The 16,676-nt window shown below is 39.9% G+C and overlaps 2 protein-coding genes across 2 annotated transcripts; both read right to left on the reverse strand.

Moving 5' to 3' along the window:
- Positions 1 to 224: 224 nt before the first annotated feature.
- On the reverse strand, positions 225 to 5,454 carry LOC148157638 (uncharacterized). Its single transcript, XM_088008710.1, has 4 exons — positions 5,271 to 5,454; positions 3,137 to 3,229; positions 2,229 to 2,487; positions 225 to 2,099 (listed from the first exon to the last, which is right to left on the reverse strand). Exons 2-4 carry the CDS (start codon positions 3,160 to 3,162, stop codon positions 1,866 to 1,868), a joined length of 519 nt encoding a protein of 172 aa, XP_087864836.1. The 5' UTR covers positions 3,163 to 3,229; positions 5,271 to 5,454; the 3' UTR covers positions 225 to 1,865.
- Positions 5,455 to 7,410: 1,956 nt separating this feature from the next.
- LOC106925834 (endoplasmic reticulum aminopeptidase 1-like) lies at positions 7,411 to 16,387 on the reverse strand. Its single transcript, XM_015000364.2, has 19 exons — positions 16,280 to 16,387; positions 15,466 to 15,980; positions 15,213 to 15,351; positions 14,797 to 14,931; positions 14,580 to 14,700; positions 14,230 to 14,384; positions 14,029 to 14,142; positions 13,793 to 13,924; positions 12,895 to 13,026; positions 12,574 to 12,657; positions 12,088 to 12,245; positions 11,857 to 11,936; positions 11,587 to 11,770; positions 11,242 to 11,398; positions 9,772 to 9,956; positions 9,512 to 9,673; positions 9,286 to 9,426; positions 8,924 to 9,005; positions 7,411 to 8,768 (listed from the first exon to the last, which is right to left on the reverse strand). The coding sequence occupies exons 2-19, from the start codon at positions 15,948 to 15,950 to the stop codon at positions 8,598 to 8,600; spliced, it is 2,817 nt and encodes a 938-aa protein (XP_014855850.2). The 5' UTR covers positions 15,951 to 15,980; positions 16,280 to 16,387; the 3' UTR covers positions 7,411 to 8,597.
- Between the last annotated feature and the right edge of the window lie 289 nt (positions 16,388 to 16,676).

Here is a 16,676-nt window from a genome sequence, read left to right on the forward strand (position 1 = left end):
ATAACAAGTATGCTTAAAAGTGATTAGACACCCTATGCTGCAGTCCAAAACCCTTTAACATTTTAGAGCTTAAAAAAAAAACTACTGACCTTTTCTGTTAATCAGAATAGAAGTTCTTTTGAATTTGAGTCACACAACACGTTCTGGTTCTGGTGGAGCTCCAGGTAACATTACTCACCTTCCAAAAGACAGGCAGTTTTACTGAGTAAAACAAAAGCTGCACGTACAAAACACATCAACATGTATTTCATTGTACAAAAGCAAAATAAAGATGTGTATGTTTTTACAACATTGTATTTTTAAATGCTGGTGAGGAATTTACATGGCAACATCATGATTAACATTTATTCACATAGAAAAATATACATTGGAAATACTGAAGGATTTGCAGCTGTTATCTTATGGAAATATTTTTTTTTATAATAGACAAAAATCTGTCCTCCTGCGTCCAGAGGATTTAAGTAGACCAGCTACAATAAATATTACTTATGTTTTTATCCGGTGGTAAGCTTCTTGCCATGTTTTAAGTTTTTCCGAACAGTTCTAAAAGCAATATGTAAAGAACTTAAACACAGAAACAGCTTGTTTTACGTTTTCACATTTTCTTAAGCTTAAACTACAAACCTTAACATTATATTGGGATTGTACATGACAGACCAGGATAAAGTTGTTCATAAGTAAGAATTATAAAGAACAACAATTCCTTTTTTTTTTTTTTTTTTTACAAGTAGCAACGGCATGCACTGCCCCTTTTTGAGACAAAAAAATCCCCTCAATTCGTAGTTAAATTTTATACGTGTGGGATTTTATCACAGTATGGAGGCAGAATGGCCCAATCAAAGTCCACAACCTAAATTCAATAGAAAATATGTGGGAAAACTTGGAAATTGATATTTGCAATTAGTCAGATTGTACCATCTACATCTAGTTTGACTGAGATCCACCGAGTATCCAAAGATATGCCAAGCTGGGAAATCAGAAAGAGCGGCAGCTGTAATTTTAGCAAAAGATGGTTCTGCAAAGAGTCATCTCAGCTTGACTGAATAGAAATACACACCACCCAATTTAAAATCTTATTTGTCACATATTTGATAAACCATTCGCCCACTCCCATTGTGCACCACTTTGTGTTGATCCATCCATCCATTCATCCATTGGGTAGAAGTTGAAGATTTTTCTGCAAGGCACTGTATCTCCATTTGAAGCTGCACTTTCATACCACCAGGATAAAATTAAATTTCAATGCCAAAAAATGCAGCTTAAATTATCTGTGCACATATTTGTGAATTGAACCAGATGGATGAATATTTCGCTCATGAAAGCCAACTGACATAATCTTCAGTTTATCACAGTGTATTTGCTACATACAAGCAAACTGAAAAAAAAAAAATCTTTTTGTTCAAAATCTATCACAGTGCCAACAAGAAGTGTGTCAGTTAGGGAAAACATGCCTTTGGTTGCAGGAAGAAACTCTCTTTAGCCCATAATGTTGGGCACAAACTGAAACAAAGTCTTGAAAAGATTATGAACTCCATCAATACTTATAATGTTTAGTTTTCCTACAGAGTGCTGGGCTGTTAATTTATTAAATAAATTTAAAATAATAAGGTAAACTGAAAGCATAATGAGCAAATGTCTGACAATGACACAAAAATAAAATAGAAAAACAAAATCTGAAACATTATGAACTGTAGGAAGGCAGCACAGGGTTGTCCATGATCATCTTCTGCCTTACTCTGTCCATGCAGAGGCGGTCCTAGTCTGTTCGGCACCCTGGGCGAACCACCCTACCAGCGCATCAACCCACATTGAGGTTGTTCACCGGGGGGGTTGGCGGGTGTTTGGCACTGAGGACCTATTGACATTCAGATCCTCTGGTTGGGAGTGGGATGGGAGGGAGAAGAAACAGGATCACTCGGGAGTGGCGGGGCTGGTGGGGGCAGGGGACGCCCGAGCCGCTCCCCCACAAGATGCCGCCCTGGGCTATTGCCAATATCGCCCATATCCAAGGTTGTATGAGTTGGTGGTTGTGTGATTAAAAAGTCTGGAATGTGTAGTTCTGTGTAAGGAGGTGGGAGATCATCTGGTTTAAATCCCAACTGAAACAACAACAAAAAAAAAAAAAAGAAAGAAAACCAGAGAATTACAAATTAAATCTGGAAATGAGTCAAACAAAGTTGGCATTTGCAGTTAAAACGTGTCGTAAACTAATGCATTGTTAGAATCACCTCATTATAAGATGGCGGGGGCTCATGACGGATGGTGGTACTGTATCTTGGTGGAGTGAGCTCGTCGCTCTCATCACTGTCCCGCCGTGAGTTATTTCGAGGGAAAGGGATGAAGTATATGGAGCGCATCTGGCTCCTCTGCTCCCTGTCAAGTTGTGCTTCCCTCTCTAGCTGCTCCTCTCTCAAACGGGCACACGATCTGCAGAAGCTGGTGCAGAACAGGATGGATAGACCAAAGCCCAGGAAGCCCAGGAAGAACCTTTAGAGAAAGATGAAGAAGCGAGCAAAAGAAGCAGAGGAGTATGACTGGGGAATTATTTTTGATAACAGCTATAAAACTCTCTTCCCTCTCTTCTCCCCCCATGTTTGTATTTGAACCAAGGCTACTTGTTTTTTTTTTCTGCTGAACAGGTTTCTGGAGAATAAGCTACAGAGTCCTGAAGATATTGCTTACAGTAGTTCGTATGGATGCTTTCACAAGGAATAGTGAAGTACTGTCAAAGGGAAACACACACACTGCACACTGTCCCAAATGAACGTTTTCTGACAGTGTAAGAAGTCCAGTGTGTGTCTGTGTCTCCAAGAGGACAGCAGCTGCTTTTCTATTTACCACACAGGCCCAAAAACACCTGGATATTTTAACATGTAGGAGACAACTCAAATAAAACTGAGAGAAAAAAGGCTCAGAAGTGTTTATAGATATTTAGTATAGTTCATATTTGCAAATGATGATGACAATCATCAATTGCAGGGAAGGGAGAGAAGGAGGAATATATTCTTTGATTTAAAAAAAAAGAGTGGCTCAAATAAGTCTTTCAGAGCCTGTGATCATTCTGACATTTATGCACACAATGCCTGCTTTTTTATACAAACAACCCGAAGTAGAGATGAATGGAGATGATTCTTACTCTAGATAAGGAAAGGAGTTTAACATTCTGTGGGTGGGAGGATCTCACAGGATGGATCAGAGTGGAAATGGAGCCAAGAACAACAGAATGAACCTAAAGAGCAAACATGATTTAATTAATTTTATTGCAACACTTACAACCAAACACAGATTTCTATACAAAGCAGATCTTCATCTTTCGCCAAGACCAATAAAAAAACACACTTTGTACCCACAAACCCATAAATGTTTTGTCCTCGACACACTGATGCAAGAGGGTTTTATTGCCCGTCGATACTGTACGAAAAGATATGGCAGACGTACGGAGACTAATTTCTTCCCAGAAACAGCCTGCCCCATGGTGACCGCAAACTGTTAACAGTTATTCAATATGGTGGCACGTAATGGTTGGTATTACGTAAAAATACCAACCATTACCATCACTGATAAAAGGATACACTTCCTTTTATCAGTGATGATAAAAGTGTATCATCACTGTTTTCCTGCATGTTCCATGTCTGCACTGAGAAAACTGACATAACTTGAAAGGAGGTCAGGTTGTGTCAAGGAAACAGAATCGAAACTATCACACAACAATTTACATTTGGCAGAACCTCTGCTTAGATGATACTCTGATACAAAATAAACAATCTTTGAAGACTGAAATAATTTCAACCAACTTTTGAGGCAAAGTTGAAAAGTCTCTTTTTTTTTTTTTAATTATTGCATTCATTTATTTGTACTCATTCCCCTCACATGATCAGTGAATCGAGTCTATCTCTGAGTGGTTTAATCTCAGTATAAATATGGTTGTTCTGTCTCAGTTTTTCTTTAAGAGAACAATCAGGGAAAAAACATTATCATCATCACTAATTTGTAGAACTTCATCCCAAAATGTTATGTCACAGAGAACTAAAAGGGCCATCCACTTAATCTGACAGGGGAGACAAGGAGAGCTAAAGTAACTTTGAAAGATCCGCAGAGATCCACAGCTCTGATGGGACAGTCTGCTGACAGGAACTCAAAAACTCTGGCCTTTAAGAAAGAGTGGCAAGAACAACAATGCCTTCTTCCATTAATGATTTTATCAGTTTTCCAATGAACCATGTAGTGAGGATGCAGAAGGAGATGCCCAGGTCAGATGAAATCAAAACTCATTTATTTTGGCCTACACCACTCTAAACTAAATACAGGACAATCCTGGAAGGAGCCTGCAGATGAGGTTAACCTTCCAGAGCATTAAACCCACATCTGATTGAGCATTTTTGCCAATGCTAAAAAATGTAGGTTTACAGTCACCCTCTATGTCAGTGCTGACTGACCTTTCTGAATGCAAAATGGACATAAATTTCAGTCTCTAAATGTCTGGATGTGCATAGCTGGTAGAAACATACTGTAAAAGACTTGGCACCAAAAGAGGGCTGCTACATTTTATTTTACTGTGGGCAACTGAATACAAATGTACACGATTTTTGCTATTTTTAAAAATATATATTTTCGTTCCACTTCACTATGCATCACCTTGAGTGAGCCTGTCACATAAAATCTCATTCATTTGTAGGAGGTCACATGTGACAGCCGAGAAAAAGCTGATGAAGATCTTTGTGAGGTACTGCTGGCTTTACAATGCAATAAATCCTGATTTTAGTTAAAATGTGTAACGTAAAGGTCTTTTTTAGTCAATAAAAATACCTTGTTTTCAAATTAGATTTAATCAGCTCTGTAGGTTAGCTTTGTGATTATGTCAGAGTTTGACTAAACTTTAGTTTTCTTGACAACTTCAAAAAATGGCAGAGAAAAAAAAACACAAAGAAAAACTTCTTAGCTTTAGGCCGACACCATTATCACTGGTTTCTACAAGTTATTAAGTTTTGAGAAAAACTAAATTTTAACAAACCGAGAATGTGTTTAACGAAAGTGGGCATACAAAGCAGAAAAAAAAAATCACGTAAAGAATAGGTGAGGTCAAAACTCCCAGCGCCGGATCATTGAGCACATTGAAACTGCAGCAAAGTCAGTAAATACTCACTAAACAAACAGACTTCTACGCTACGGTCCATTTGACAACAGTTCAGATTAAATTCGATCAAATTCTTGTTATGAAAGACATTTCGAGTTTAAAAAAGTGGCAAAAAAAGTGAGGCTCAGGCTCTTACCTTTACGTGATGTGTCTTTTTCCCAGGTGTGGCGCTGAAAGGACAAAATGACTGGAGCAGAGTGCAGTTTTTATTGTGGGTGTGCTGACCAGGGGTTAGTGTGCGTGCATGCGTGTGCGTGTGTGTGTGTGTGTGTGCGCGTGTGTGTGCGTGTGTGTGTGTGTGTGTGTGTGCTCATGCATGGGAGCAAAGGCAAAGCCCACAATGTTTATCTGCCTCTAAAATGCATTCAGAAATCACTCTCCTTAGCTAGTCGACCACCAAAAGCCTCACCAAAGGCCTTAATATAGGTTATGATGTAAAACATAAACACATTATGTGTGATCACTGTGAGATTAACGTTGTGTTTTATTACTCTGTGACAAATGGATCCTTGTGAGAATTTATGGCAGTGTTATGAAATTTAAAGGAACAGTCGAGCTTTTCCAAACTGATAATTAAAGTAGTTTAGAAAGAGTTCAGGATAACAGTTAGCTTCCCGCCACGCAGTTTGAGTTCTGAGCGCCAACATTTCATGTTCCCTCTGTGTTCACAAAAAGTCATTATCTGACCCGCAAAGACGCAGTTGTTTCATTCTGTATCTCTCACGGCTATCTATGACCTTTAGAAAGCGGACAAAGTTTGAGTTACTTATGGAAATCACACTGGTGCTAAAATAAGCCGGATGTACAAAGCTACAAAGAGAGCCTGAAATTTAGACTTTCTTTAGATGTACAGATGACAGTAACCTGAGCAAATTAAAGTTTAATAATAATAAACAATAATAAATAAATTACTTTATTTATTATTGTAAAGTAAGAATCCAAATCCAAATTCATCTGAAGTAACTGTCCTCCTATCTAAAGTGGCACTGCCGTTCAACAAACTGTTGCAAAGTCTTTGCAGTAGCAGAAAACAAGAGTTTTATATTGCTTTGGTGAAATTTGGCCCCTCTCACTTTTGCACACGTTTTCACACTGGAATATTTTTAAAGTAGAAATGGCCTACTTAAGGTCACAGGGCATCTTCAGTAATTTATTAATTCATTCTTTCCTTCTTTACATAGAAGTACATTGATTTGGATGAGCCCAGCACACCCAGCAGTGACAGGAATGACATCATCTTTCCCCCGTGTCTGTTTGTTCTCCCCTGAGCTGCAGAGGACATTAAATCATTATGATCAGAGCAGCAGTCTGAAAGAAAAGCAAATCAAAACAGCAGTGAAGAGCACAAATGTGAACAAGTGACTGGCATAAAAAAGAAAGCTGTAATGTTTAAAGATTGACCACACAGACCAGTAAACTGTCCCACAGTGAGGGGAAAAAAACTCCTGCTTGCTGTTTATAGAAGTGCAAGGATGCAAAGGTTGCATCCATGTAACTGTCTGGAAGAGAGCATACAAAGTTTAAGTAATTACTAATAATAAAAGAGCTCTTTGCTCTTTGGCTGCAGGTTAATCATGGTTCATGGCTTCCAATTAGATAAAATAGTTCAGGAAAGGTTGAGCCGTCTCCATAGTTACTTTGCCGTATGCTCAGTGTACTTTTTATTGTGGTTTTATGTGGAAAACTAAGTGAGGACATGGCTGAGGAGTAAAAGGAAAAAGATGCATGGCTTTCAATTCTTTTACAGAGAAATTTAAGATGAGATCAGGTTGTAAAACAATATACCTTACTATCTAAACAGTTAAAAGATTGTGCCACAGCTGCAAACCTACTAAGATATGACTACCAACCAAAGTAGACAGGCCAAGTATTGAGGTTGGCCTGTCAAGGCCACGGATTTAAGGCTCATGGTAGCTCTGTGGGGAGAGACACACAGTTCACATGGGAGATCATAATGGAAGAAAATCATTCTTTTTTCATAAATCTGGCTTGAAGAAATTGTTGAAAGAAGTTCAAAAGAATCCCTTTAGCAGTGACAGACGATTGGAAGATGGATGCTGGTACATTCATGGAGAAACAGAGGAAAAGAGGGACTTGATCCTCAGATAGAGGCTCATCTTCCATGAGGAAGTTTAAGTATACAACAAGGCAATAAAACAGTTTACATCAAACCATATTTGTGTTTGATTGGCATAGTCAAAGTCCAGACTTAAGTCATAATGAATATATGTAAACGAAATTGAAATGAAAAGAGGAGGACAGCGCAAAGGACAACCGAAGATGAAACAAACTTTATTTTTCCCAAATTTCTTTCAATAAACATATTCTCCACCTGACAAAACAAAATAAGAACATTATGAAGCTGAAGTCACGTGAACTTCACAGTCGTTCTCGTAAATGAAAGCATGTCGACAACATATTTGACAACTACTGCCAAGAGGATCTTAACCTATTCCCACTTTCAAAAAAAAAAACCTCCTAAACTCATTTATTTTCCCCATTGTTTACCGATACACAATAAAAACCCCCCATAATTTTAGTCTCTCCTAAAAAATCATATACAGTCTTCATCCTTTTCACTTCTCCTTTGTGTTGGGCAGATAGTGAAAAACTATCTGGTAGTAAAATACCTTACAATAATAAAGGATTTGTTGAACAGTGCATTTCTTACAACACATTATTTACAACATGTTGTCACAGTTCTCTGGAAAAATACATCTTCACTCCAAATTTACTTTACAAAAGCACAACTTTACAGCAGTTAAAAACAAATCCCACCCAAAACCTGACGCAAGCTCACACTTATACACCAAAACACACACTCAAAATCAATTCAGGCAACACAGAGAAGAAATATTCAGGCATGGCGTTTACAGCTCCGGACAGTCAAAGCAAAGTACCTTCAGTTCTTAAGCTATAAACATTTTTTTCTTAAGTATGGTGAAGGTTTCAAGAAACATTTTTCTTCGTCAAAGTAAAGAACTTTATATTTGGTGGGTCTGGAATAAAATGCTACTTGTGCATTTTTTTAGATGTGCTGAAGAGAAGCTTAAAACAAAGTTATTGTATGCTTTGAGGAAGAAGAAAAACTATCTTAGTATACTTGATTAAACTAATCACATTTTCAAAAATAGAGAATTTTGTCAGCGTTTTAGTGCAAAATGTTTAGAGGTCGTTACCGTTATCAGTAACGACATGAAAACATGTCGTGCTCCAATCACAACCGGTTAGTTGTGCACAGGCCGGCTAGCGCCTTTCGTCTACTCCTTAATCTGGATTACTCTTCACAAATCCAGATAAAGGAAAAGTTCCGGTCAGGATCTGTTGATGGAGGTTTGAAGAACCAACCGAGCTCCCTAAAATATCCTAACAAAAAAATCAAATCTGGTTTCACCTCTGGAAGGAGAAACCAGAATCTGCTTGAACAGCGGAGTAAAAACAAACAAAAACCACTTCTGTAGCTCTATAAGTCTTCGTGAGGTGGTTTGTGTTGGTGCTTGTTCAGCCAGGCCTCTAGCAGAGGAAAGTTGGCGTCAGTCCAGCGGATGTTATCCTCAATGGTCTCGTAGGTCTGCTGGATGCATCTCATTTTTGACCCCGTTTCCTCTGTCAGCGAGTCGAAGAAGCTCCGTATCTAAGGGAAAGGAACAGGTCAAAGACTTACAGGAAGTACACATTTCTAAAAATACAAACTTCCCTCTCATTAATAAAAAAAAAAAGAAAAAAAAACCTTGACAGACAAAGGTAAATAATTATGTTTCTTAAAAATCAACTGAAATGAATATTTACCTCCTGGAGCATCTCCCTGGTAGAGTATTGGTTGGTCACGCCAAGCACCATGTAGGATACAGAGTTAGAGCCAAGGTCAAACCTGTTTCAGAAGGACAAATATAAGTAGTCATTATCAAAATTTAGAAGGTCGGTTTAAATTAACCAGCAGTAAAAAAAACTGTTAATTAAAATGTAGAAAAATTCAATTATTTTTATACCAACATGACTGTTTAGACAAAAGGTACAAATATACAACAAGAATAAAACAAAGAAAAAAAAATTCAGTCACAAATTCAATCTTATGATAGAGGCAACTACTTATTTCTGTTTTATTTTTTATTATTTAAAATCACGAGTAGCGAAGAGTAAAGTGCTCTGACTTCTTGATCATTGTGTGCCAGTTGGCTCGGAGAAAGTCCCAGGCCAGTTTGTAACCATGAGGATTCCTTCCAACAGAGACGACCACATCCGGGAGGTCCTGGGTCTTCATCACCTCTCCTATCAGACTCTGCTCCATCATCCTTCAGACGGAAAACAAGGAAAAGATTTTGAAGAATACTGGGGTAAGTTCTTCTTTTGCTTTAACAAAAATTAACTGCTGCTCACCACTTGAGCTTGTCCTTCAGATAGGTGACGGTCATGGCAGACTTTATGCGGCTCTTGACCGACATCTGCAGAGTAGTGCGGTATTTCTCAAACAGGAAGTCCCACCCCTCTGGTGTTCGTGCTCCAATCACAAACACAGCCATTGTGATGTCAACAGGGAGGCTGTGAGAAGAGGGATGGATTTTACTACTGTAAACATTGTTTGGTAGTGTTCATTCTTCCCCTTCAAATGCTTAATTATTCTGAAGCCGAAGCCTGACCTCATGGTGCCGTCTGAATCCTTCCACTGGTTAAAGAGCTTGGTGGCTTTGGCTACGCATGGAGGATGATTCCTGACGCAAGCGAACAGCAGCAGGTAACTCCTCAGCACTCGCTCAGACACCGAACCGGAGTCACTCCATTCTTGACGATCAATCAGATCCCGGAAAAGATCCACAATGTAACCCTGAGGCACAACAAGCAGAGTGTGAAATGCCAATGTGCCACGCAGTCTGCTAGGCCGTGTTCACATTGGATTATGACTGACCTATAATCTCCAGGATCACTGCAAATATAGAGAACCTAATATTTGTGTGACAGATTCGCTATTCAGCACCCTGGATTTTCTGCTGCTTTTTTCTACTCCTTTCTAGCCCGTCCAAAACGATGGATGGCCAAGCACATCCATAGCTGCCTGTGTTGGTCAAGGTACCAACACAAATACCTTAACTGCTCTGGGATGTTTTCCTCAAAATCTGCAAAAATTCCCAATATAAAATTGTGGTTTTTGCACCTCGACCGTCAGTTTCAGACTTGCTTTAGGGGAACACATCATCAGTATATTCATCAGTTTATCAGATGCAGTTGAAAGCATTTTGCCTTTGTGTTTTTTTAATGCCGCACACAGCTGAGCAAGCTATTCTGTGCAATAACTTTACCATGGCCACAGCACTGTGTGTTCTCATCTTTACAGGTGCATTCAGGAAGAACTGTGCTTATGAATCCAAAATCTGCGTGTTTTTTTTAAGTCTAAAGTTGCTTTGTTTTTGTTACTATATTCTAAATATATTTTAACAAGCTTGTCTCCAGCAATAGTTTAATTATTTCACAAACCCTATGTGATGTTCCTTGCATTTTCTTCTTCTCTCTATTCATTGTGAATATGATGCCAGAGCATCTTTTTGACATAATGACGGATACATTATGAGCAGCGAGAAACACTAAAAATCCCTCTGTCTCCCAGTGACCGGAATGTATGCACAGTTTGGAGGTGTGTGTACATTTCCCTTGCTTGGAATTCTACTTGACAGGGTGTGACGCACATACCAATCTCGATGTATACGGTCTCTATTGTTTAATTGAGAGTTGTTTCTTCACTTACTGGGTCGTTTAGGTTACAAAACATTAGGTTACTGAGGTCAGTGGTGTCAGAGACCTGGCAGGGGGCCAGCATGGCCGCTCCTTTAAAGTCTCTGGTGATCAACCCGTGAAGGTGCAGTGGGCCACACGTCATGGATAACAAATCACTGCTGCTATCAGACTCCTTTACATTGAGGAACTCATTCACCTTGGGGTGTGCACTGCATTCTTGGTAGAAAGACCACATGGTTTCTGAGCTGACTTTTAGTGTCATGGTGCAGTCTTAGTCTGGTGCAAACTGGTCCTTAGATACAACGCAACATTTTTGTTTTTTTATTCAAGCCGACACAAAAATACATTTGGTTCCAGGAATACTATAAAAGTCGTCTTACTTTCATCTGATTTTCCAGAACTGTCATGTCTCTCTTCTCCATCAGTTTGTACAGAGGCACAAGCTCTCCGAAGCCCTGGGTCACAGCCATGATCTGAGTCTCCTTGGAAAGATAAAGGGACAGATCCAGAGCCGTGTCCAGCCTCACCTTCCCAACACTGAAAGATGCGCAGGAGAACGAGGTTTATACATCCCCACTGAACTCATATGCAATTGTTTTGTTGTATTTCACCAATAAGTTTATGTTCTTTACCTTAAGTGTATGCATGATTAAAATATTACCAATTTGCATGATTAGACCCAGATATTCCAACACCGCACTAAATTGTTCCAGAGTGAGACAGACCTGACCAGCTGGAAGACGTTCTGGATGAGGCTGGCCCGGTCGTTCCCGGAGAGAGCCGTGTGGTTGTACTGCAGCAGTTTGATGATGGAGTTCCAACCCTCACCAGCATAGTGGACCATGTAATAGCCACTCATGTTGACATTAAACTTCACCCAGTCCACTTCCTCTGGCAGGTAGAGCACATCTATGCACATGGCAAGGAGCACAGCCACAGTTTAACTGATGTGAAGTTCTTTGCACATGGATGATGTGTGTAAATTTAAACCTCACCCGTCTTTGTCTTGAGAAGGAAACGATGAACCGTGCTGGAAGCACTGGTCATGTACGTTAGTGGAATCTGCCACAGGAATCTGACGCATAACGAAAATGAAAACACGAACCATTAAATAAAGAAGCAGAACTCTGAGGATTTAGTACAATATAACGGTGTTAAACCGTGATTTAAAGAAGGAATGTCAGCAATCTGTAATAATGTATATTTATGTGTTTCATGTCTATTACCCTTCAGTGAGCGAGGGATCGTCTGTCCTCAGGAAACGCTCCTGACTGAGTCTGACCTCCCGACCTTTGACCTCTACTGTGACCAGCGGGAAGCCCTCCTGCAGTGTCCAGGTGTCCATGATAGTCTTGACATCAAGCTCGTCATCAGAGTACCACTTCTAAACATGGGCGACCACATATCACATTTACTTCTTATATCTACATTCAAATCAGTGCTTAAAATGTTTGTAATAACTGGAATTATGAGAAATAAGGCTTGATGAGAGAGCCAAGTAAATCTATCTGGAATGAAAGTTATTATGAAAAACCAGGTGTTTTCTCAACACGGTTACCCGACAGAGTAAATGTTTTCGAAATTTTCAGAATGAGAATAAGCATCTGCAATTAAATATTAACCAGTTTGAGGCATTCTGAACATCTTTAGCAGGAAAACCAGTAATGGTGGATTTATTCTGTTGCTCTGCAGAACCAAGCAGCAAAACTCACAGAGGATCCAGACTGGAGTTTGCGCTTAGAGCAGAATTCTGTGTGTTTCAGTCGACCTTCATCCAGAGCATCTGAGCTGCAGACCTGGTGGACATTTAACAGAGAAAAAAGAAAAGACAACGTCAAGATAATGGCAAAAATAAAAACTTTAAAATTAAAAAGACATTTCTCAGACTGCATGGAGAACGACAACTAATGCTACAGTGTTCAACTCATCCACTGGTTGATGCACAGATTGCCAAATTTTAATGTGGTATTTATAAAGTAACAAAGTTGACTTAGATATTAATTAAACGCAGTCAGGATCTGATTTTAACTCACATCAGTCAGGCTCTCCCACAGGTGGCTGTTCACAGTATTCTGGTAGCTGTAGCGCTTCAGGTATCGGACGATGCCGATCTCAAATGCTTCAGGACTCAGGAAGTCCCTCAGCATGTTCAGGATACATGCCCCCTGAAAACATACGAGCACAAACACAGTTAGCAAGAAAATGAACCGTTGCATGCGCATAATGTCAAGTTAAGTTATTTTACTTGTCCTTAAATTAGAGATGTATCGACCGAAGTTATGTGGCATATTTCTGATGTCTGGTTTTTGCAATGATTTGACCATCCAGGACATATTTGGATTGCTTTTTAATATTTAGAAGACAACATAATGGAGGGTCATTGATACTTTTTAAAACAAAGACAAATTATTGCGGAGCTGAAATTTGAACTGGCTTTAGCATCTTATGTTTGGTTTTAACATGGTTAGCACAGCTAGCATTACAAAAACAACAGTGTGTAGATTCTAGTGAATGTGGATCCTTTCCTGAACTCTGAGATTTTCATCATACCTTTTGCCTTTTCCAAGACAAACATAACAGACAAGGGTGGGAACCTCAAAAAGATAAAACAAAGTTACTCTGCAATACTACTTTCAACCTGCTTATTCTGAAAGTTTCTTTTTTTCACTTGCAGCCTTTATTTTCCTCAGACATGTCTTGACACATTGTTGAAAATACCGTTTCCATTTAAAAGAGTCTTCCTTCTTACCTCATTAAAGCATTCACTGATCGGGTAAAAGTTTAGACAGTTAAGTCAACAGACTAGGCTAAATTAGGTTAAAAAAATGAATCAGCTTATCTGTCCAGATCTACATGAATAAAGTTCTAGCGCCATCTATAATCACAATCCACAATATCTAATGCTTAAATCTTCCAGTATACACCGCTGACCTTGTCATAAGACACATCGTCAAACATCTCCTGGATCTGCGTGGGGTTTTCCACTGGTGTGGAAACTGGATGAGACGAGCTCAGAGAGTCTACCTCCATCGCCTCAAAACACTTGCCCAAGAAGAAGTCATCCTAAGACAAAGACAGCATGGAGAAAGTTAGTTTGAATTAAACTTGAAGAAACAGAGACAGAAGAAGGTAAAAGATACAATAAGTTTTCTAAGTTGGGGTCTCACCACATGAAGCTCTGGGTAGGTGATGTCGAGGGAAATGAACTCCATGAACTTAGCAAAACCCTCATTGAGCCACAAGTCATTCCACCACTCCATTGTCACCAGGTTTCCAAACCACTGGACGAATCGGTGAAAAGGTTAAAACCGAATTCATTCCCCAGTAACCTCTCGAGGAGCAAAAAAAGACTCAAGGTTAACAAGTACCTGATGAGCAAGCTCATGGGCAATGACCTTGGTGATGCCCAGTTTGTCGGAGGCAGAGGACCTGTCAGGGTCAAAGAGAAGGCCGGTCTCTCTGTAGGTGGTCAGACCCCAGTTCTCCATTGCGCCTGACTGGAAGTCCGGGATAGCAGCCAGGTCTGCAGGGAACCACGTAGAGCAGGAATCAAATGTGGAACTGCTGACAAATTGATACTTCATTCTATCTAAAGTAGCTTTAACATTTATAATGATGCTTCCTGGCAGCATGGATACATTCTAAAGACGGATTCATCCTAGAGTCAGCTGACATGCACCAGAGGCCAAATAACAATGTACAATGTGTTTTCTCTAACCCTGTTTGGGAAGTGGATATGGGATATCAAAGTAATCATCATAGAAGTCTAACAACTTCACTGCAGCATCCAAAGCAAAGGCGGTCTGATCGATCTTCTCTGGTACGGCATAGACAGAGATCTGACGGCAATCAAAGTGAAATAAATGATTAAAAAGCTGTTTATGAGTGTAATAACATATGAAACAACTTGGCCAGCACCATGAGTGAAGTCTCACCTTAACTCCGTGCTTAGTTGTTCTGCTCACAGACAGGAAGTCAGAGACGATGTAGGCCACCAGGTAAGTGCTCATCTTTACGGTCGTGTCGAAGTGATCCTCAAGCAAACCGCCTGGCAACTCCACTGTTTTAACCTGCGAACAGAAAAAAAAATCTGCTTTTATTTTACAGTCGGTCATGTTGCAGACACAAAACTTCATGCATTTTCTTTGCAACCTTTCTAACTTAGTAATACATTTTTAATAAGTAAAAATCTGAAAAGTGTGACATGCATTTGTATTCATCAAAATGAATAAATACATATATTTTGGTCTTGTCTTTCATTTTGTTTCTTCCTCATGTTGCTTACGGAAAACAGGAAACTAGACTTCTTCAAAAAAAAAATTTTAAACAACAATTTTCTTATCATACTCACTTTGGGCATGTTGGAAATGGCAATGTGGCGAGGCTCACGGATGATCCGTATGGTGAAGTTGGCTTTGAAGGCAGGCTCATCAAAACAGGGGAAGGCTCCACGAGCGAAGGTCGCCTCAAACTGCGTAGATGCTATGGCCCTGAGAGATAGAAGGACAACCTTTTTATTTTCAATTTCAGAGTTTTATTCAAAGATTGGGAAGAGCCAACTGGAAGTGTCGGTAATGGATGAAGATCATATTTTGTGACCTTACCGGACCTCCCCGCTGCTCGTACGGTAGCTGCCCTTGTAGAAACCATGAAAGCTGTCAGATAAGTTTGCAGCAAACTCCAGCTGGACCTCATACTTTTTGCCCTTGGACAGAACTGATTCAGACAGCAGAGCAAGCTGATGGAATCGAGGGTACTCCAGCACCCGTAGAGGCCGGACGCCCTCAGGAGCCAGGAGAACCACGTTGGATATGTGCATTTGCTTGGCATGGAGGACAACGATGCTGGTGTCTTCTTTCACATCCAGACTGATGCGTACCATCCCGGTGAAGTCCAGGGAGGTGAGGTTAGGGTGTATGGCCAAGTCATAGTGCAAGGGACTGATGGTTACGGGAAGCCTCATGCGGTCCCAGGGGAAGGGTTCACCGTTGGTGGCGACAGGAAGCTGTTTGGCTTGATCTTGATTTGGGATTTGAGCTCCGGATGAGGGATGAATAGAAACAAAGAGCACCAGCAGGAGGGGAAACATGGTGGCAAGGACAACAGGAAATCCTTTCACCTAGAATATTATTAAAAAGAGCAAACATGCAGAATTTAGTTTAGATTCATAATTATTTCACAAAGTAAATTACCACAGTTGAGCAGTTTAATCAAATAATTGCAACACAAGCACATTCACGGACAACAGCAGGGAAGACATGAGCACAACAGTTTCGATTTTACAAAAATCTTCATTCATTTATAGACGCCAAACAACTAGAAGAATACATATTTCACATAAAGCAAAAACCTGTATGATCTTACAGCTCCAATACTGATCTTTATTAAATTTAAAAATGTAACATTCTTCCACCTTACCGTTTCGCCTTCTCCTCGCAGTTTGTCAAGAGTGAAAGTGAAACAAAAGCTGGAGGAGGAATTATACGCAGGGCAGGAAACGGAGGAGAGCTGTCAGCAGTTAGTTCCGTGTCACAAACTGAGAAGCATCCTCGGTTTTTAAAATGTAATGCTTTCCCACCTCTGTAATTCAAACCAACACAGCCCAGAAGCTGCGGGGCATGACAACAACCCGTCTGGTTTTATCCCAATAAAACCTTCACAGTAAATAAATTTGGGCTAAAACTTACTGAATCATTGCATTAAAGTCCCTAAAGGTACCAAAGGAAACACGAGCATAATTTTCACAGGGACACTCTGGGAAAGGACCAGGAAGTCCAACGTATCTGTGACTAAACTAATTCAGACCACCAGAGGG

Source organism: Poecilia mexicana, unplaced genomic scaffold, assembly GCF_051168715.1.
Source record: "Poecilia mexicana isolate PSO_F unplaced genomic scaffold, ASM5116871v1 scaffold_9, whole genome shotgun sequence".
In the NCBI taxonomy this organism is placed as follows: domain Eukaryota; kingdom Metazoa; phylum Chordata; class Actinopteri; order Cyprinodontiformes; family Poeciliidae; genus Poecilia; species Poecilia mexicana.